The sequence below is a fragment of the Lemur catta genome, chromosome 17 (assembly GCF_020740605.2).
Source record: "Lemur catta isolate mLemCat1 chromosome 17, mLemCat1.pri, whole genome shotgun sequence".
Taxonomy (NCBI): domain Eukaryota; kingdom Metazoa; phylum Chordata; class Mammalia; order Primates; family Lemuridae; genus Lemur; species Lemur catta.
In genome coordinates, this window is record NC_059144.1 from 1945279 (window position 1) to 1968478 (window position 23200).

At 44.6% G+C, this 23200-nt stretch overlaps 1 protein-coding gene across 1 annotated transcript in view; it reads left to right on the top strand.

Moving 5' to 3' along the window:
• The first annotated feature begins 3741 nt into the window (after nt 1-3741).
• Nucleotides 3742-23200, top strand: part of STK32B (serine/threonine kinase 32B) — a 317848-nt gene continuing 298389 nt past the window's right edge. The window contains exon 1 of the mRNA XM_045528351.1: nt 3742-3837. Coding sequence (XP_045384307.1) covers nt 3786-3837 — 52 coding nt within the window. The 5' untranslated portion in view covers nt 3742-3785. The remainder of the gene's footprint in view (nt 3838-23200) is intronic.

Here is a 23200-nt window from a genome sequence, read left to right on the forward strand (position 1 = left end):
TGAAGATGGTGGCAGAACCTGGAGTTCTGCAGCCACAACCCAAGGAGAAACAACCCTCCCTCAGGGTCCCCAGAAGTAACCAACCCTGCTGGCACCTTGACTTTGACTTCTGACCTCCAGAACAGGGAGAGAATAATTTTTTATTGTTTTAAGCTGTCAAGTTTGTCATAACATGTGACATCAGCCCTAGGAAACAAATGCAATAATTGTGGCATTAGGAACAAGCCATTTGACTTCTAAGACTCCCTTTTTCCATCTGTAAAATGGGGACTATTGGCCGGGTGCAGTGGCTCACTCCTGTAATCCTAGCACTCTGGAAGGCCGAGGCAGGAGGATCACTTGAGCTCAGGAGTTTGAGACCAGCCTGAGCAAGAGCAAGACCCTATCTCTACCAAAAATAGAAAAATTAGCCAGACGTGGTGGTGCATGCCTGTAGTCCCAGCTACTTGGAGGCTGAGGCAGGAGGACCCCTTGAGCCCAGGAGTTTGAGGTTGCTGTGAGCTGTGATGATGCCACTGCACTCTACCCAGCACAACAGGGCGAGACTGTGTCTCAAAATAAATAAATAAAATAAAATGAACATAAATAAATAAAATGGGGACTATCCTACCAACACCCTATGCCATACAGCAATTGTAGCAATAAACTGTGAAACATGTCTTACACAATCAGGTGTATGTATTTTAGTGTTTGTAAGATATTTTTTCAAACTAAAAGTGCTTATCATTGTTTTTAATGATTACTAAGATATGTAAAATAATGAGAAATCACTTAAAAAGAAAATAAAAATAATCTGAATTTTACAACTCCCAAAATAGCCACTATTCTGTTTTGAATTATTACACATATCCTTTCTTTCATATTTGATATCTATGTTTAATTTCTGGATTTAAATCATAGGTCCATGCTCGCCTCAGCCGTCTGACCTTGGCTTAGCCTCTCGGTGCCCCCATCTTCCTTGGTGCGGGGATGGCGACACCCTTACTCGTCAGGGTGTTGTGAAGGTAAAAGGGGTGACCGCGAAAAGCACCTGCAACGCCAGGGCCCGGCCCATTCTCTGTAAATGGGGAGAGGACGAGTGGGGTTGCTGGGTCCACACATCCCGTGAAGCGTCAGCACAGAGCGGGGCGTGCAGAAAGCTCTCAAACGGGGCGTGCTGTTACCGACCCTTGCGCACCCCAACACTGAGTCCAGTGGCGTGGAGCTTCTCCCAGCTTCTGCAAAGTGTTCTTCTCCCTCAGCCTGGGGGCTTTGCATAGGCCGCCCCTTTCCTCTTCCCTGCCTGCTGGTCCCTCTTTGCCCCACCTCGGGGATGCTGCCTTTGACACTGAGTGTGGTTCAGGTGCTGCCACTCGGCCCTCAGAGGCTGGGCTCGCCCCTACTGCTACCCTCATCAAAGCCATTCCACCCTCTGCCAAACTAAAGTAAGCTTCAAACTCCATGAAAGCAGAGCCTGTCTTACCCACCTCTGTGGCCCCAGCACCTAGCTCAGGGCCTGGCCCTGAATAAGTGTTCAGAAAATGCCTGTTGAGCAAAGGCAAAAAGGGAAGGATGTTCATGATTCAGAGCTCTCAGGGTTGCTGCAAACGCCTCCTCTGTTCCCAAGCCTCCTGGGATGCTCCCACAGCACGTGTCACAGTCAGCCTTTGTTGGCACGTGTGCCTGTTAAGTTCATATATGTATGAGATGGATATCATATATATCTCATATATATATGTCATAGATCATATCATATCTCATATATATATAAAAGTCAGCTATTTCTGTGATACTGCTGCAAAACAAACAACCCCCTAAATCTCAGTGTCTTAGAAGAGCACATATTTTTCTTGCTTGTAGGCCTGCAGCTGCTCCTCTCATTTTGGGAACAGAGGCTACCCAGGGCCAGCTCTGTTCAGGGGACAGCAGAAGCACAAGGGAGATGAAACAATGTCTCTTACAGCCTCACTCAGTAATGGTGCACTGTTAACTTCTTCCCATACACCATGGAAAGGACAGGGAGAGAAGGAAGAATTGTGAGCAAACAGTAAATTAACATAACAGCTTGTTGCTGAGGATCACAGCTAACATGTGTGTTGTGTCTACTATGATCTGGGCACCAACACCAATTAATTTATTCCTCAACAACTTAGAGAGGCAAGGTACTATTATTAGCCTCATTTTAAGATGAAGGACATGAGGCCAGGATGGGCCCAGAGCCCGTGCCTGTCCACCTTTGTCCTTTCCCTGACGCAGGGGCTGTGTCTCCTTTAGCCCGTGTCCATCACATTGCCTGGTGTAGACTGGCACCGGATTGATGCTTGCAGGCACAATGAAATGCAAGTAATATTTATTGATCATTTACTACATGGCAGACAGTGTTGTCTGCTTTTACAAATATTACCTGATGCAGTCGTCACAGCAAGCCTGGGGAGTTCCTACCAACCCCCGCGTTTCCCAGGTGAGAGCTCCATGGTGGCACACACAGCCGGTAATGGTAGAGCCAGCTCTGGAAATTAGTTTGGGCCATAAGCATGAGTTGGGCCATGCTGGATGGGCCTGGCTCCAATCTTCTCAGCTCTTTCCCACCGCCGCTGGGAGGTGTGCGTGTGTGTTAGACAGGGATCCCTGCCCACCCCCAAGAGGAAGAAAGAAGAAGGGAGAGAGAGACGGAGAGAAGGAGACCGCGTAGGGGACGGGTGTGGGCGAGATAGGACGGGGAGACTCGGGAGGAACTGCTTGCCACAGAAGCGCAGGCAGAGGTGCCAGGCGCCCAGCAGATGGCAGGATGTGGCCACAGATTCCCCGCAGCCTGGCGCGTGGGGCGGCAGAGTGCTCGGCGCCCGGCCCGGGGAGCGCGGAGGCCACGCTCGCCCCACTCCCGAGCGAGCGCCGCACGCCGCACCCCTGGCGCGCATCGCCCGCTCGGCCGCCCAGCCCCCCGCGGGAGCCCGGGGACCGACAGGCGGACCGAGCCCCTGAAGCGGACGCTGGTGCCGCACAGTTTGGGGGAATCCCCAGGCCCACGCCCCGCCATTCCCAGGGAGAACAGTTTTGGGCAAACCACTGCTCTCTTGGGCCTCAGTTTCTCCAAGTACAATGAAGGGGTCAGATTAGGCCCTAAAGGGTTGACTTTCTTCATCAAACATTTAGAAAACACTGAGAGGAAAAGCGTCTGTTGAAGAACTGGTGCCACCCCGCTGCCCCGTCCCGGTCCGAACAGCCGGGGCCGACGGACCGAAGGGCTCCTGCCCCTGGGGACCTCAGGACACGGCTTTCCGAGATGGGGACGGTGATTTCCAGCTGTTGGGGCTGGGGGGAGGCTGCTCCTTAGGCGCTGAGCCCCGCGCCCGCAGCTGGTGCTCACAACCCGCCCGCTCCCGCGCCGTCCTGGCCGAGCCACGCCGGGGTCACGGCTCCTCGGGGCGGGTCCCTCGCTCAGCGCAGAGCCTGTGGCCGAGCGGTGGCCCACGGTCCCCCCCGCCCGGCCGCCCCCGGGGCTGCGCCCGCCCGCCGCGTCCCCTCGTGCGGCCGTCGCCCGCCCCCTTCCCCCCTTCCTCCTCCTCCCGCGCCGCCTCCCGCTCCCGCCCGCTGCAGCCAGCGAGGCGCGCGGAGCTGCGGGTTCCCGGGCGGGCGCCGGCTCGAGGTGCGGCGCCGGGCGAGCGCGGCCGGGGTCACCCGGGAGGAGGGGCGGCGTCCCCGCCCCGCTCGGCGCGGCTACGGCCCGGGCTGGGGCCGCTCCCCGCACCCGCGCCCGCGCCCGCGCCCGGCGGCCGGGCATGTAGCAGCGGCGGCCGCGGCGGAATATGGGCGGGAACCACTCCCACAAGCTCCCCGCGACTGACGAGAATGAGGAAGGTAAGGGGCGAGGGCACGGGCCGGGCACCCCGCCTTCCACCGTCCCCTGCTGAGCGCCTGCTGTGTGCTGCAGGCTGCCACCCGCGGGGACCCAGGCACAGCCGCGTCGCCGAGCTCCGGAGTCCCACCCCGTGCCAGGCGTGGGGCTTTTACCGCGACAGCTGCCCTGTGTCGGGGGCCCTTTTGGGGCCGGGGCGGGTTCCGAGAGGAGAGTTGAACCCAGAGCTTTCACTGGGGGTGTGGAGGGAGGAGCAAGGAGGTGGCCTGGGTGGGCGGATTGCAATGTGTGTGTGTGTGTCCACGACGCATTCAGGTTCGTGCAGGGTAGGTTGGGTGCATCTCTCCTTACTTACCCAGGACGACGCCCTAGGGAAACTTTTCCTGGCTAAGCTCCATGGTTCCGAGGAGGGCGCGCGGCCAGCGGCAGCCTCCCCGGCGGAGGAGTGGCGTGGCTGCCCAGCCTCACCTAAACTCCAGGGCCGGAGGTCCTTGCTCAGGTCGGTAGAGCTCAGTATTTGGACTAGCAGAACCCTATTTCCAGCGCTGTGTGTCAGTGGGCAACTTTCTGAAACCTTAGTTCCCTCTCCCATGAGATAAGAATTACGATACCACTATTACCTTATGGGGTTGTTTGAAGCTTAACCACTAGTAATTCATGTGGAAAGTGCCTCATACATACAAGCTGTGCAGAGCTGTACAAATAGTGTGGGTTATCTGTTACCTGCCTCTAAAAGCTGGTTTCCAGTGGTGCTGACTCTCCAGTCCCCACTGTGCCCCAAATAAGAGCTAAGACATTCTGGACACTATGTGCAACACACACACTGTGCTATGTGTTCCTTCAATCCTCTTCGCACCCCATGAGGTAGGTCCTTTTGTTGTTCCCGCTTTATAGCTGAAGAACGAGACCTGTCCTAGTCACAGCTAGTAAGAAGCAGAGCTGGCCTTCAGGCTGGGCAGTCTGCCTTGCAAGCTGCCATCGTCACCCAGGTCATAGGCCTGTGTGCACAGATCCATTTTCTAGAACTCCCAAGGCTGTGGGTGCTACTCAGATGCCACCTGGACAGCCCTTCTCGGGAGGACAGATGGAAACAGTGAATGTAAAGTTAAGTGGGCGCCTGCTGCGTCAGGCTCACGCCATCCTTCCTCTAAGGAGTTCCTACTCTGGTGGCACTGAATGGCCATCCTTGATAAGTGCTGTGAAGGGCCAGTGCAGGGCTCTGGGGGCACTGGGGGCACTGGGGGGCCCAGCTCTTCCTGGTCTTTGGTATGGAGCACAGGCAGGTGAGGAGTCAGCTGTGGACAAAGGAGAGGTAGGCAAGGAAGTTTAACAGGCTCTTGTGTGTCCCAGTAATAGTTTGAACACCATGTAGCATCACCCCAATTTTAGGGGTTTGTGGTTCTAGCTTGGGTCAAAGGTCATGCTTTTGGTAATTTTCTTAGCATCTTTCCCTTTTATTTGCAGAGGAAATTCATCACCCTTATATTGACAACTGTTTCTATCCTTTATCCCAGAAAATGTGCTTTAAAATATTTATTGGCAAAATAGTTATTTCATTCCGAAAGCAGATTGGGCCTAAGGTTAACTGCCCGTTTCGGTGCTTGTTGAAATGCAAGGTTAAGGCTTTCCTCATGTTGCCGGCTTGCAGCCCAGTGACACATTAACTTGTTTGATTTTGCCAGCACATTTCTCATTTCCTTATGCAGGCAAAACAATGTTATTTGCCACCAACAGATTCATTTATTTCATAGGCATTTATGGACTGTATTTTCTGTGCCCACCCTATGCTGGGCACCAGGGATATGAGGAAGATGAAGGCAAAGCTCCCCGAAGGAGCTCCAGGGCACGCATAGCACCTGGACAGTGCAGGGTGTTTATGGGCCCTGATGTGGGTGAGTTCAGGGGACTGGGGTATCCCAGAGAAGGGCCCGTAACCCTGGGAGCAGGGAGGAGGGATCTGAGAAGACTCCCTTTTAGACTTGAATTTTGCAGAAATGGCAGGAGAAGAAGTGGTGGGTTGGAGGGGGGAGACATTTCAGAGGGAGGGAAGAGAATGTGCAAAGGCAGATCGTGAAGAGTAACCATGGCTCATTTAGGGGGACTAAGGAACTCAGTACTCCTATTAATACGTGTGAGATATGAGGCTGCAAGGCACAAGAGATGAACCCTGAATGCCAGGCTGGTCTTAAAGGCCCAGTGGCCATGTTAAGGTGCTTGGAGTTGATCTTACATACGTTCTGGAGTCACTGAAGGATTTTAAGCAGGGAGCGATATGGTCCAGTGAACAAACATGGTTTTCCAAACAATCGTTGTCGGGTGGTTGAAGATGCAAACACCTACCTGACCAGAATAAGTCTGATTTCTAAGTACTTAAATGCTAAACTACAGCTGAAAATTTGCCATTGCATAATTGTGCCATGACCATCCACATTCTTAGGGCAAAAGTTTAACTTATTGTGTGCAGGTGGTCATAGCTGTTCACGCTAACATGGAAGTCAAGTGAGAAACATGTCACAGGTTAATTGGCAGAATTTCTTTCTTCTTTGTGGTACCTAAAATAATGGTGTTTTTACTGTGGCTGGGAGCTGAGATTAGGTGCTATGGGGCGTGTTAGCTGATCCTCCTCCAGCTGCAAATGAAGGACAAGCAACACGAAATGCTTTTTAGGGAATCAGTTGGCTCTGGCCATTTCTCACCTTCTCCGTCACTAACACCTAGTCCAAGCAAAGCCATGGTCACAACTCTCACTTAGATTATTACAACAGCCTCTTTAACTGTCTGCCCTTACCCCACTTCAGTGTCACCTCAGGGCAGCAGCCAGAATGATCCTGTTAAAATGTGTGAAGGACCATGTTAGTCCTCTGCTCAGTCCACCACCCCACCCCCTCCCTGCAGCTGCAGGTGCAACTCACATCCTTGAGAGACTCAAAGCTGAAGTCCTTACAGATGCCCATCAGGCCCTACCCTCTGGGACCACACATGCCTCCCTTACTCCCAGCCCACTTGCCTCCCTCCTGCTTCTCAGACATGCCGGGCACCCTCCCACCTTAGCCCTGGCAGCTGCTCCTCTAGCCTGAGGCATCTCCCCAATGGCCCACCCTCACCTCCTTCAGATCTCCATGAAAATGTTACTGTCTCATGAGACCTTCACTGACCATCCAGCTTAAAATGTCACTCCCAACCCCCTTCCTTGTTTCATTTATCTTCATGGCAATTATCACTAACATACTATTAATTTTACTTATTTTCTTAGTTATGTCTTCTTCTATTCAGTTGAACGCATCTTAAAAGCAGGGATTTTATATGATTGTTTGTCTCCTCCTAAGGTGTTACAGGCTCCTCAAAAGTAGGGATTTTGCATGACTTATTCACGTCTGTATCCTCAAGGCCTAAAACTACACCTGGAACATAATAGATGGCTGATAAATTTTGAGTGAATGAATGAATGAATGTGTCAACCTCATCAGGTGCAGCTGGAAACAGGTTCCCAAATAATATTGGGAATCTTCCTTCTTGGATTCTCTGCTATCCTCTGTGTGACCTTCTGGGGCAGGCTTTCTCCTCGTGGGGCTCCCACCACCTGCATGTTCTCAGCCTCTCAACTCTAGTCTGGAAAAGAGAGGATCTTCTCACCCTAGTTGCAAATAAGGTGCCAGCTGGAGCTATTCTGATGATTCTGACTGAGTCTTGGGCTGTTCTTGAGCCCACAACTGTAAGCAGGGAGAGAAAAGGCTCTGATTGGCCAGGCTGGATCACATGACCACCCTTGGATTCAGGGGGTGGAGCTGGCTCCAGGTGAGGCATTTGGACTGAGGGTGTATGTGAAGAGTCTTCCCGAGGATATTGGAGTACCAACAGAGTAAGGGCAAGTGGATGCTGGGCACGTAGGTGAAAACAAAAACCATCCACTCCAGCATCCATTGTCACTGTGTCCTTGGAACATGGGTTGGGACACTTACCTTGTTTGACTGATTCCATGTCCATCTTTTGCACTAGACTATGGAGTACCAAAGAGCAGCAGTCACTGCTTCATGTATCTACACATGAGGACACGTAGCAGCTCTTTGCTGAATCAAAGATGAAAGCAATCACTTATTGGGGGCCAATTTCTTGCATTCCTCTGGGTTCTGAAGGTATTAAGAAAAAAACACAGGAATTTCAGATTTATTTCTAGTAAAGTTGGTTTGGAGACCATTCCTTAGACTTGAGATCAGAATGGCCTTCCTGCTCCCATCCCTTGAGACTTGCTTGGGCAGAGAATTAGATTTGCAGATGGACCCTGCGCTGCCAGCAGCTTGGTCACTCCCAATCATGTTGCACAGATAATTCATGAGAAATTCCTAAAAAGAGATAGGACAACCCATAATGATTCACGGATATCAGACTCTTGCATATCATGACTTTGGACAGGGGTGGGGAACTTTTTCATGTAGGAAGGCTGCATTAATTTAGCTGAAATAAGGCCACATTCAAGAAACTTCCATTAGATGTACTTAAAAATGTACATTATTTTGTAAAAATCTAACTACTATGTACTTCATAACTTCAGAAAATGAGAACTATTTGTTAATTTTAAAGTTAACTAACCTTTTAATGAGCTTGTTTTGTCTGCTTTTTGTTGGAAAGCATTTGAATATTTGGTGGCAGCATGGAGGTCTGCAGTTTTGGTTGATCCTCCAGATGAGTATCGTCAGTCTTGATTTGGGTTAGGTAGGGGAATGTATAATAGATTTCCTACAATGAGAGGTTGAAAAGCAAGCAAACATTTTTCGGGCATGTTGCCAAAGGCATGGGTATTCTACTGCATTTTCCCATATTTCAATTGGATCTTACCATCAACCAATGACTTTAATATTTCCTTTACTGAGAGCTCAATCAATTCCATCTGTCATTCTTTAGGTGCCTTGATGATATCAACTAGGTGAGGCTAAAATGCTAATTTGAGTGTGATGACAAGATTCTCCAAGTCAGTGAACCTTTCATTGTATTCTCCAATTAATAGGTCTATAACAGCTGTGTATTCTTCAAATGATTCACATATATCATCCTGCTCATCAATGACCTTTGTTAACTGGGGAAAATGTTCATCCGAAATTTCCTTTTGATGAATAAGTGTTTTGAAAAAAGATAGCTTTTTTTGAAATGCTTGAATTTTTTGCCACATATCATATATAGACTTAGTTTATCTTTGCAAAGAAATATTCAAGTCGTTTTGATTTGACATGATATCACACAGAAAAGCTGCATTCCTTCTTTCAATAATTCACATTGCTGATTCTATTCTTCATAAGATTTAACTATTTGTTCTCACAGAGATAAATTTGGCTAACACCTGTCCCAGCAATAGCCAATGAACTTTAGAATGAGGGGAAATCCACACTGAATACCTCATGTTCAACTTTAGCATGTGACGATGTCGTGTTGCATTTGCACAAATATAGTTAACAATACTTATAACTTGTTGCAAAGTGTCACTTATAATAGTACCTTTAGCACACAGATGAGAGCATCTGGATCTGTTAATACTTTTTTTTATCCTGTGCAATAAACCCTTCATGTTTTCCTGTCATAGAAGGTGCACCATCTGTGCGTTCACTCAGTATTTACCAAATTTAGTCTAACTTCATGACATTTATCTTGAAAGTTGTTGAAGATATCTATTCCCCTTGTTCTGTTCACAAGAGCACCCAAAGGGAGTAACTCTTTGTGGAAAAGAAAATCCCTGTTATGACCTGAACAAAGTATAAAACCTGTGCCAAGTCAGTAGTATCAGTTGATTCATCCAAAGTGATTGAATAATGTATATTTTCTTTTTGAAATATTGCATGAAGTTTGTTCTGATAGGTTGAAGGCTAATTCATGCTGCCAGTGGTTCTCCTTGAAAGAGGCAATTGTTTGTACTTTGAAACGTTATCAGGGTCTAAGCATCCTACAACTTTGACAATGCATTCTTTCACAATTTCTACATCACTGCATGGCTTCCCTTTTTTCTCCTAGTATCGAAGCTACTTTATAAGTTGCTTCAGTGGCATTATTTCCAGGTCTTATTGCTGCTTGAAAGAATTGTCTTTGCTTTTGTTTTTCATCTTTTAATTTCTGCAGTACAACCTTTCACACGTCTCCCTCTAATTTAAAATATTTGTGGTCCTTATTAGTGTTATAATGCTGATGAGCATGGAATTTCTTTAATGTTGATATTGCAGTACCACAAAGCAAGCAAATCATCTTCTCTTTAGCAGAAACAAGATAATATTGCAATTCCCAATCCTCACTAAAATATCTGTTTTCTTCCTTCTGCCTTCTCTTGGTCTTCCTTGACATCATGGGCTGTTAAGCAGACAGAATTTAAAAATACAGTTGAGCTGAGCAACTATTCACAAATTCCACTTCAAACAGAAACACAGTGCATTGTTGTCGAAAGCTGATAACAGACTGGTGTGTTTGACCCCCATAAATTCTCGTCAGCCAGCCTCGTGTGGTAGTGGCACCAGTCAGACGAGGGAAGTTAGAACTAAATCCTGAGCATAGCAGCTGTCAGTCTAGCCCTTATGGTTTATTGTGCCGGTCAATCTAGGGGGATTATTTCTTTGGAACTTATTTTGTTTTTTGGTATTTTAAATACATTCATTTTAAAAATAAAATGAAAATATAAAAGATGAACAAAAATGTATTAATAAAAATAAAAGGATTTGTTCTGTAAAATTTGGATTCAGTTAAAGGCCACACGTAAGGACCTAGAAGGCCACATGTTCCCCACCCCTTACTTGGGATAGCTCTCTTCTTCCCATTGAGAGAGAAGCTTTTCCCATTGTTTTCTGGGAGAGAGAGAATTCCTGATTTGTAGGACAGCCAAAAGGGAGAGGGGAGATGGCTTTACCACAATACGAGCTGGAGTGAGTAAGTGTTAGGATGGAGGGAAGTCTGAGGGAAGGGATTAAATGCCTCAAGAGATAAAGAATCAGTATTTTAGGAGGATCAAACAGCATAAGCTATCACTGAGATTATGCATTTTCCTGAGAGAATTGAAAGGAAAAAATATTCTTAGCAGTACAGAGTTATCTAAAATCTGGACTTTGAGAAATGGCAGAGAGAGATGAAGAAACTGTTCTACAAAGAGAACTGAGGGTCCTAACACTCTAAAGGGATAATCTAGTTCACACAACAATGAGGACAAATAGTTTAGGGTACCAGAGGAGAATTCCTAGTTCAGGCATACTTGAACTACCCAAGAAGAGAAAAACAGACTACATTAGGCTGTTAAAGGAGGACATGCCCTTAGCCAGAGCCACCAAGAAAAACTTTAGGTCAATGTTTTTACCAACCCTGGAATCTTTGTCCTTTCAGTCCTTGGTTTTTGTGACCTCCCTGGAGTGTCCTTATTCATTGAAGATTTTGGCCTCTGATTCATCTTCCAGAAGCACTCCTTCTGTGAAGTCATTAATATAAATGTCCCATTCCTTTGGTTTGTGAAATTACCACTGTTCATCAATATCCTGTTCCTTTCTTTCATGCATACAAAAAAATTATACCTCTTTGTTCCCTTGAAGTTACATGGGGCCATGTGACTTGTTTTGGTCAATGTGAGCAGAGCTGGTATGTTATCACACCTTGAAGGAAGTATTTAAGAACTAGTGGGTATCACTTCATATCTCTCTATATTAGAGCAGCCACAATGATTTAAATACTGGAACTTGTTTCTGCCTGGTTCCCAGAGTGAGAACAACATGGATCGGAGGTCACATCCACTAGCAAACAGCCTGCAGTGACACGTGGCATGAGTGTGACAAACACCTTTGCTGCCTTAAGCCACTGAGATTTAGGGTTGGTCATTACCAAAGCATAGCCCAGCCTATCCTGACTTGCACACTTAGCAAAACCAGCCCTCCCTCAAGCATAAAGCATTCCCTGTTTTACAATTAAGTTTTATATTATGTTAGCTGTATTATTGTAGATACCCTTTCTCACATTGAAGATGTTTCCTTCTATCCTGATTTGCTGTGAGTTTTTATTATGAATGGGAACTGAATTTAAGCAAATGTTTTTTCTGCATCTATTGACATGATATATGGCTTTTCTCCTTTTTCTGATCAGGTGAAGAATTATACTGATTGATTTTTAAATGTTGGGTCAACTTTTCATTCTTGGGATAAACCCTACTTCATGATGTGATATATACTTGGATTTGATTTGATAATACTTTGTTGATAACTTTTGCATAAGATATTATAAACATTATGCCAATATATTTGAAACAGATAAAATAACAACCCTGTAAAAGTACAACTTACCAATATTAATACAGGCAAAATTTAAATATAAGAATAACTCTGTACCTATTAAAGAATTGAATATGTAATAAAACATTTCTATGAGAAAAAGTCTAGATGTCTTCATAAGTGAATTCTTCCAAACTTTAGAAATAATATTAATCCTCTGCAAACTCTTCTAGAGAATAGCAAGAAAGAGTACAATTTTAATGGCTTTATGAGGTTTTTGTATTGAGGTTTTACTGGCCTCATTAAAAGAATCAGGAAATATGTCAAGCTCTGGAAGAATTTGTGAAGGACTATTATTACTTCTAAGTTTCATATGTATTGGCATAATATCATTTTATTGCCTTTCCCAATGTCTGTAGGATCTGTAGTGATGTCTCCTTTTTCAATTCTGAGTTTGATACTTTGTGCTTTTTTTCTCACTTATAGTCCCTGATTGGTCTTGCTTGATTTATTCATATTTAAAATTTAAAAATAGCTTTTGGCTTTAATTTTTATTTGTTTACTTTTTGATTCACTGATTTATATTCTCCTTTTAATTGTTTTCTTCTGTATACTTTTTGGTTTAATTTACTGTTCTTTTTCTAGGTTTTTGAGATAGAGTCTTAGATCATTGATTATATTTACTCACATATTCTACTCTATTTCACTTAACAGTTTTCATTGGAATTATTTTTCTTTGACTGAAGTATTTTCTTTAGCATTTATTTTAGTGTATATCTTCTAGTGATAAATTTTCTCGCTTTCTCTTTGTCTGAAAATGTCTTATAAATGATTACTTTAATGGTTATCAAATTCTGTCAGCAGTTTTTTTCTTCAGCATTTTGAAGATATGATTTTATTGTCTTTTGGCCTCCATTGTTTCTGATTAAAAGAAAGCTGTCAGTACTATTTTTACTCCCTTTAAGCTTATATGTTTTTCTTGTCCAGCTGCTTTTAGGATTTTATATTTCATTTTCAGAAATTTAACCATGATGTGCATGGGTGCAATGTTCTGGCTATTTTCTGCTTGTGGCTAGCGCTTCTTGAATCTGTGATTTAGTGGCTTTATTAGTTTTGGAAGATTTTTATTTTGTCTTCTGACATTGCATCTGACATTTTCTCTTTTTCCTCACATTATCAAACTCAGATTGCAAAGGTATTACCTTATCACTTTGTCGCATATGGCTCCAACAATATTTCGTATTTTTTTATCCTTTTGTCTCTGTTTTTAGCCTGAATATTTTCTTCTGGCCTATTTCTTTTTTTAAGTCTCTTCAGGTCTGTTTTTCTGCTATTAAGTGTGACTATTAAGTTCTTACTATATTGTGTTTTTAAGTTCTAGAATTACCAGTTAGTTTTTTTTAATGGCTTTCAAATCTTAGCTGAAATTCTCAAAATGTAGCTTTTAATTTCTTAAACATTGATCAAGTTCATTTAGAAGATGTGTTTGATAATTCTATTTGGTGACCCTATGGGTTCATTTCTATTGTCTATTATTTCCTTTTATACATATCTTGTCTTCTAATTTGCCTATTTTTTTATTAGATGCTGTACATTATATAGGAAATAGTATGGAGATAATTGGAGGCTTTGAATGATATTATATTTCCTCAGAAATATTTACCTTCTGCTCTTTGCAGGCAGAAGTGGTCAGAATCATGTTTTATCTTGAATCCTTACAGAGACTCAGTTTGAAATCCTGTAAGGGCTGGTTTAAAACTATTTTACACTTACTGTTAGAGTTTAACTCCTTGGTGTTCTAATAGAAAGCCTGGAGCATTTACCAAGCCTCCTCCTCTTTGGTGGGTTCTGGGTTTTAGTGTTTGTCTGCACCCCCAAACCTGTGAGTTCCTCCAAAGCCCGCCTGGCTTATCAGCCTCTTGGAATCTGCCACTTGCTGGGCTGATTTCTTTGAGCTTTATTTTTTCCTGGATGTTTGGCCTCCAGTTCCTTCTTTCCTTGATAGCTCTATAATTCCTTCAAATAGGTTGTTAAAAAATATATTTTACATAGTTGTTATAATTCTACTTAGCAGAAAGGTTGACCAAAAATTCTTCAGTCCACCAGAAGCAGAACTCCTCTCCTCAGTATTTATCTGTACCCAAGAGCCTTCTATTTTAAAATCAAGCCCTCCCTGATACCTGTGCCACCTTAGATATACTACCAAAATCTCCTTGCTTTTATAAAAGCATTTCATGAAAAAACAGTCCTCACTGGTATCTTCACTGTGTCAATGATAACTCCTTCCTCAAATCACTACACCTGCTTCTCTTCATTGTTTTAGTTAAATAGCTCTGACTAGGGTTATTATGATCCTTTTGTTTTTGGGAAGAGCAGACAACTATAGGTCATGTCTTTCTGGGACACAAAAGAAAATAATTCATTCATGAACTCACCTTCCAGGAGAATAATGGACATGCCTCCCCAACTCCATCCCCTTTCTTGTGCATTCTCATTCCCAAACAATGCAATGTTTAGTTTTTATTGGCTTTGAAACTTATAAAAATGGTAGCATATTTTATATATTTTTCTGTAGTTTTCTGTTTTCACTCAAGACTGAGTTTCTCAGGTTCATCCATGCTGCTGTGAACAGCTCTATTCTATTCATTTTCACTACTGTTCCATATGTGACTATATCATAATTCATTTATTTTTTCTTCTGATGCTGAACATTTGTACAGTTCATAGTTTTTGATTATTACAAACAATGCTGCTATGAACAATTTTGCACATGTCTCCTGACGCACAAATGCAAGACTTTTTCTGGGATATATTCCATAGGAGAACTGCTGTATCATAGAGTAGGAACATGTCCACCTTTATAAGATAATGGAAAATTGTTTTCCAAAGTGGTTGTATCAGTTTACACTCTGACAAACCATGCATAGGCATTTCCATTGCTCTACATCAGCACTGTTCTAAACAAACATGATTAAGTTGACAAATGTGAGCCATATATGTAATTTCAAATTTCCTAGTAGTGACATCATAAAAGTAGAAATAGGTGAACTTGATTTTAATGATACATTTTACTTAACCATATATACCCTAAATATTATCATTTCAATGTGTAATCAATATCAAAATTATTAATGGGATATTTTACTTATTTTGTTCACACTAAGTCTTTGAAATTGAGTGTGTATGCCTCTCGTACAGCATGTCTTAATTTGGGCTGACTGCATTTAAAGTGCTCAAAAGCCACATGTGCCTAGTAGACACCATATAAGACAGCATACCTTTATTTCCTTGCCAATATGAACTATTACTGAGTTTTTTCATATTTGCCAATTAAATGAGCAGAAAATAATATTTCATTGTTGTTTTAAATTGCATTTCTTCACTAATAAGTTTGAAGTTTCTTTCTATATTTATTTCCCAGTTAGGTTCTGCTTTTATGAAGTGCTTGTTCATAGCTTTGTTAATTTTCTATTAGAAGTCTGTCTTTTTTGGTTGCTTTTTAGTTATTTATATATTTGTGATGACACTTCGTCAGTTATGTGTTTTGCAAATATTTTCTCATATTTTGTGATTTCACTTTTTAAGTCCTTTTTTTAAAATCTCTATTGACATCATAAATGTCTTCATTTTAATGCAGTCATACTTATCAACCTATCCCTGTGGTTTATATTTTTGTGAATAAGAAAACCCACTCCACCTTAAGACTTATGTTTATTATATACTGAAGCAGTATTATCTCTTAGTTTCTTTAACGTTACACATTTCTTGGTTTCCCCCTACTTTTCTGGCTGTTCCCACTCCATCTCCTTTGCAAGGCTGACTTCCTCACACTTGGAATAGAGCTTGGAGTTTCTCAAGACTGAGCAGTTGGACCTCTTACCTAGCTCTCTGCGCTATCTCCCCAGGGGATCTTGTCAAACTCTGCATGTTCAACCATTCTGTACCAGCCAGAGTTCAGTCAGGAGCCAGAAACCACACTAGTTTTCAAAAAGGGGAAATGTAATATAAACTATCAACCAGTAGAAAGGTTAACTACTAAATGGAGTCAAAAAAGACTCCAGGAGGTAGAGAAGTAGCAACTCCAGCAAAACAGCTACTCCATCTAGGGCTGAGGGAGAGCGAACAGAGAAAATAACTCAGAAACTTACAAGAAGGACCCCCCCCCACCCCAAGGCTACGATTCAGATCACTTTGGAGAAGGCACTGTGCCAGAACAGGCAGCCCACTGGGTGGCAGAGACACTTGCTGGAGGTACTGGCTGCACCTGATCCATGAGTGCCAGTGAGGTGAGGGCTGCTAGGCCCCCTGCACATCAACCTGCTGGATGCCAGTTGGAACACAGCAGGTGGCAAGAAGGAAGTGCCTTCTTCCTCCCACTCTGCTCTTGCAGTGTCTCTCTTGCGCCCTCTATTGGCAATGCCTAACATGAAGCCGGCCGGAAAAGGAGAAATGTCTACAGGGTCCAGCTCCAGTATCACAAATTTGATTTGGAGCTGAGAGACAGCAAATTAATAACTGCTACACATTCCTATATGGCAGGGACTCAATAATTTATTATAATTCAGGTTTTTCATTTGGTTTCCAAACTTCTGGTTTCCTATTTATAGTTCCTCTTGGATGTCTCAAAAGCATTACTATCTCAAATTCAACATGACTTCACCAAACTCATTTTCTTTCAGAGTTTCCCAGTTTAATGTATAGCGTCATTGTCTATCCAGTTGCAGAAGCCAAAATATCTCCAGATTTCCTTGACAAGTCCATCTCCCTCTTCCCCACAAATCCAATTAGGCACCTAGATGTGTCGATTTTATCTCCTAAATATCTTTCAAATATGCCCTATCTTTGCAGCCACACCACCACCTCAGTGTAAACATCAGGTCTCATTTGGACTTCCATGGAGCTTCCTGGCTGGTCTCCCTGTACTCTGTTGTGCACTTTCAGAATATCTTCTACCCAGGAGCCAGAAAATAGGTTTAAATCACAAATATGTTCATGTCAGTTCCTTGCTTAACATTTTTCAATGGCTTCCTTTGTCTTAGGACAAAGATCAAAATCTGTAAGATGGTCTTCAAGGCCCTGTACGGTCTAAAAGCTGCGCACCTCTCCCACCTCATCTCATTTGTGTTATCCACTGTATGAGTTAAATTAGTGCACTTAATGTCCTTAGCCCAATCTCTGGAACATTGCAACATAGTTACCCATTTTCTTCCTCCTATGATCAATGTTATTATTACACTCTTCAAGCGCAGGACCATTCTTTGAGTTTCTTGAAAGAGTACTCCTGCCCCAGGGCCTTACCACATGTTGTTCTCTCTGCCTGCAATGCTGTTTTCACACTACCCTGTTTGGCTTAGTCATCTCCCACTCATTCCTCTTCAGGGTGCCCTACCTGGTTCCTAGACTGGGTCAAGTCCCCCAGGAAGCCCCCTCAAATTACCACATGCTCCTTCATTTCATTTATCACAGTTGTCATTCTGCATTTATTCTTGTGAATGTTTTGTTAACGTCCTTCTCCCTTGTAAGACTGTAGACTCCGTGAGGACAGGGCCTGTGACTCTCGTGGTGTCTAGTGTGGTAGGTGCCACTGCTTTAGAAAGTGTCTGTCATCATAGCCTCTTATCCTTGAAAGTTTGCCAGAAAAGACAAAGAAAACTCATTCTGTAACCTTTGAAAAGTCACAGGTCCAGTATCTAAAGGAGAAAGGCTGGTGAAGAGGAAAACAAAATTGTATTTAATAAACACCTACTATGATGGGCCAAACATTGTTCGTACCCACTGTTATCTGGTCTGCAGAGTAACAGTGGAGGAGGAGTATTGTTAACTCCATTTTATACCTAGGGATATTGGAGTTCCAAGAGGTTAACCAAGTAGTCTTAGGTGATAAAATTGTGGTGCTTGATCTCACTTATTTCTGTATAACTGAAAAGCTTTTTATCATGTCAGCCTTTCCCAAGACTCAATAATTTGCATCCCACCTGCAGAATTATTTTTTACCATAGCTATGTAACCTGTACTATTATTTAATACTTTTCTCTATCTTGACTATTACTTTAATAGAGCTTTTTACAGGGTAACTTTATATCTCTGTTTTAAGTTGGAAATGGATTGCATCCTCTGTAAATAGGAAGTAAGATAAAGTACAGATTAAGTAAGATGTATGCAAAACAATGATATTCAGTGTGGCAAGATTTTTTTCTAATTAACATATTCCTCACCTTACAGAGTGTGTGTGTGTGTGTGTGTGGCGAGAACACAAAGTCTACTCTCTTGGCAAATTTCAAGTACACAGTACATTATTATTAACTACAGTCATCAGTGATATTGTTAACCTTTTGTAGATCCTGAGTTTGTGACGTGTTCTGTGGGTATTTTGGAATAGACTTGTCAATGAATGAGTGACGGAGCAGTAGGACTGGAGGGCAGTTGTACGGATGCAGGGGCGGAGCTGTGCAGAGGTCTGCAGGGCATGCCCGGCCTAGGTGTTGATGTGTTAGTTCAAAGGAACAGCAGGTTTTTGAAGGAGTGTGAGCACCACGCTTTCCTCCTGACATCGGAGCTGCAGCATGAGGTTCTTTTAAACAGTTCTCTAAAACCACCCTCCACCTTCCAGCCTAACTCAGAGGCGGCTATAGACCTTGGGCTTATGTGTATCTGGAATGTACCAGGACTTCTGCTCTGGTCCATCATGGGATCTTCCAGCGGGGATGCCCCTTACATAGCACAGTGGTTAAAGCACAGATCCTGGAGCCAGACTGCCTGGAGTCAAATGCTGGCTCTGCTACTCACTAGCTGAGTGATCCCAAGTTAGGTTTCTTCACTTCTCTGACCCTCAGTCTCCTCATCTGTAAAATGGGGGTTAAGTGGTACCTACTTCATAAGTTGATGTGAGTAGCAAATTGAGTTAATATATGAAAATGCTTACACAGTCTGGCAGTAATAAGGTTTATTGTAATTTTGTGACTGAAGGTCATTACACGGAGGTTAAAAGCATAGCTTTTGGAGTTACACAAGTCTGGGTTCAACTACCTTTTTCTACGTATCGGCTGTGTCACCTTGGGCCAACCACATAACGTTCTTCCTCTGGAGAATGCGGTGTCCTGTGACACGGCCATGGTGAGGACGGGGTGAGGCAGTGGCCGCACGTGGGCGGCCTCCTCACGCAGTGTGCAGCACTGCCCACGGTGCCGGCTCAAGGCTCGAGGGGCTGCCGCCTGTTCAGCCGGAGAAGGTGGCTGTGACCTCCTGCGGCTGATTCTCAGTCCCTGCCTAGCAGGTTCTTTGTCACGTCCGCTCTCCCGGGAGCATCCTGTCCCACGGACTCTGCCCTCCAGGCTCCGTGGCCGCTTCCTCGTTCCGGCCTCGGCGGCGGCCTGGCCCGGGACACCGTCCTCGCGTGGCGTCGGTGGCGCTGACGCAGGTCACGCCCACGGCGGCGTCGGGGCCTGGTTTCCACTTGCTGTCCCGGCGGCCGCCACCGAGGCTGCGGCTGGAGTGCGGGGCGGGCCGGGGTCCGGGCCGGCCCTTAGAAAACGCACCGTCGGGGCTTGAGGGGGCAGCGGGAAGGACCGCGGAGGCCTGGGGGTGCGCCTTGAAGCCCCGCCCGCCGGCCCGTACCTGGGTGTGACCTCGCGGGAGACAGAGGGAACCTACGTGAGACGAGGTCGTCAGGGTGGCCCTAAACGATGGGACTGGCGTCCTTACGACGAGGCGAGGTCTGGACACGAAGGCAGACGCGCAGGATGGGCTCCAGGCGGGCCAGGCTCCGGGGACCGCGCTGGGCTCCAGGAGGGCCAGGCTCCGGGGACCGCGCTGGGCTCCAGGAGGGCCAGGCTCCGGGGACCGCGCTGGGCTCCTGGCGGGCCAGGCTCCGGGGACCGCGCTGGGCTCCTGGCGGGCCAGGCTCCGGGGACCGCGCTGGGCTCCAGGCGGGCCAGGCTCCGGGGACCGCGCTGGGCTCCAGGAGGGCCAGGCTCCGGGGACCGCGCTGGGCTCCTGGCGGGCCAGGCTCCGGGGACCGCGCTGGGCTCCAGGCGGGCCAGGCTCCGGGGACCGCGCTGGGCTCCAGGAGGGCCAGGCTCCGGGGACAGCGCTGGGTTCCTGGCGGGCCAGGCTCTGGGGGCCGCGCTGCCTCCTCCTCTCCGCGTGTGAAGCAGGTCGGTCCCGGCTGGAACGGAACACGTGGTGCCCCGGCTTACTCGGCTGTAAGTGAAACCCACTCCCTTGGCACTCTCGCTGACCCTCCACACATCGTGGGTCGGCAGAAGGCTGTGCTCCCAGAGCACCGCAAAAGCATGTGACAGAGGATGGCGACAGCGCAATGCCCACTGGCGCCTCTGCTCCTGCGCATGCGCCATCGTATTTGCTCCCAAAGCAAAAGTCCCAAGGTCACAGAGCAGCAGCAGAGCGCTAAGCCCAGCCCCTAGCCTTTCTGAGCGCAGGGCTCTAGGAATAGGCAGATGGCGCTCCCAGGAAGCCGGCTGTTAGCAGAAGCCGAGGAAACACTAGCGGTTTTAATCTGGGGAGTGAGGTGACCAGGTTTTCCTTTTAGAATGATGGTGCTAGCTGCAGACTGAAGGATGGGCTCTCAGGGGAAGGAATTGGTGGCCAGGAAGACATTTTAACCCACAAGGAAGGGAGGAGGGTCGTTAATGCACATACTGTTGGGTATGTTTGCATATATGTCTACGGTTCTTTTTAGTCACTATACACTGATGTACATGTGAGCACAAATACACCTACAGATGCTTTACAAATCTTCCGGCCCCTTGATCCTGCGGAAGCTGCCAGTGAGTCCCCACTTACAGGCAACAGCGCTTATCAAACTCAACAAACGTGTGCTGCAGCAGAATTCTCTACCGTTCACTTAAGTGGTCTAAGATATTTATAAATTCCATTTAAAATGTAATTATTTTTAAACACACTTTTCCAACAAAATCGAAAAGTCGCTGCGTGTCATATTTAATAAGTTTCAACACAGTTTCTTAACGCTCCTCTCCAGAGTATAATTACGCCATCAATCTTCCCGGAGAATCAAAGAGGCTTAGTAGAACACACCTTTCAAGCGTTACCCAGAATTATGCTTGCTTCAGATTTGCATTTGAAAATGATTCGCATTGGCATTTTATTTCTTCCAGAAAATAACAAATGTTTCTGATCTTTCTGAGGCATCATGGTGTTAAACTGTGGTTGTAAATTTTTCAGAACTCGTTTACCAATTCCTTTCATTTCTGTGATGTGATGGATAGGGAGAGAAACAAAACTACAATTTATGATTATTTTTCTTTCTGAGCCAGTAAATAAAACACAAAATCAGGCCCTGGTCTTCAGGCTGGCAGTTTGGTTTGTTTCTTGGCCTGTACCTCTGGGTTACCTGTGTGGAGATACCTCATCCCCATCTCTCTGCATGCATTTATCCGGTTGTAATTAATGGGAATATGGTGCTAGATTCCAATGTCAATTTGTGGCTGAAGACTACAGGGAAAAGGTTCTCAACCTGGGTGTTAATTTGAGATGAGGTGAAAGAAATATGTGTTTAAAAAATCGCTAGTGTGAATATACACATCCCCTGCTCCCACCTCCCACCTGCCCCACACTTGATGAGTCAGACTTCCATATGTGCATATAAACGCTGTATTGAAACAAAACTGGACTTAATTCCCAGAAACTTTAGTTTCCTTCATAAATGCAATGTAATGCTTCTAAAAAAAAAAACAAAACCCACTAGTGTGTCATATGCTGACTACCCTCTTTGTTGTTGTCGTTTGTTTGCAGGCTCAACCTGTACCCTGCAGACTGAAATTCTTAACTGGCAATCCTACGTTTTTACCTGGATATCTAGTAAAAACTTCGTATTCTGTGTCCTCCGATTGCATTCTTGCTTCTCTCCCCATTCCCAAATCTGCTCCCTTCTCCAGTCCTCCTTACTTCAGCAAGTAGCAAGTTCTTCCAGTTGGTCAGGATGACACTTCAGGGTCATCCTTGACTTTTCTCTTCTTTGCGCATTGCCCATACCCCCTTACCGGAGCTCCTCTGGGTCCTGTCCCTGTACTCTCACCTTTTGCCCCTACCATTTCAATACCAGACACTGAGAAATCTGGAGCAGGAATCCAAAAAGACTGAGCTCTGTCATTTGTCTTGGGCCCCCACTCCCAATTCTGTTTATTTTCAATCCTTTGGAATTTATTGAGGCTTATGATTCAGCATTTGATCTACATTGGTAGACATGCCATGTACACTTGAGTCCTGTAGTTATTGGTATAATGTTCTATAAATATCACTTGGGAGTGTTTAAGTCTCCTATGTCCCCTAGGGAGTTTTGTTGCTTTTTAAAAAGTTAATTACCAAGAGAGGAGTGTTAACATCTTTATGTATGATTGTGAATTTTTCTGTTCTTTTTAGTTTTGGCAGTGATTCAGTGATTATGTATTTTCACATTATGTTAATAGTTATAAGCACATTTAGGATTATTATGTCTTCTTGAATTGACCCTTTTATCATTGTGGCATATTCTAGTTATCTCTAGAAACACTAGTTTTTTTTTAATTCTACATGACTGCTATAAATATGGTCACAGCACCTTTTTAATTCAGTTGTATCTATGAATTTAAATATCACTTTAAACAGCATATAGTTGGATCTTCTTTTTGTATTTTTCCTGAAAAACCCTGCCTTTTAATTACAGTATTTAGTTCATTTGTGTTTCGTACAACTATTTATGTTGTTGAGTTTAATTCTACCACCTTACTCTATGTTTTCTACCTGTTTCCTCTACTTGTTCTTTGCTCCTCCTTTTCTCCTTTTTATATTTTTTTAGTCTAATAATTTTTGTTTTTCATTTTGTCTCAACTATTGGCTTTTTAGCTACATCCCTTTGTATTTGTTAAGTGGCTGCTATAGGGATTACAATATACATCCTTAACTTATCACAGTCTAACTTGCATTGTTATCCCACTACGTATGTAATGAAAGAAATTTACAACAGTGTAATTCCATTCCCCAATTTTTCATCCTATTTTGTTATATTTTTATTTCTGTATGTGATACAAAATTTATGGTATATGGTTATTATTTTTTCCTTTAAATATCAGTTGTTTTTAGGAAAAGAAAAAGTTTTATATTTACCCACATATATTTCCAGTGCTCTTAATTA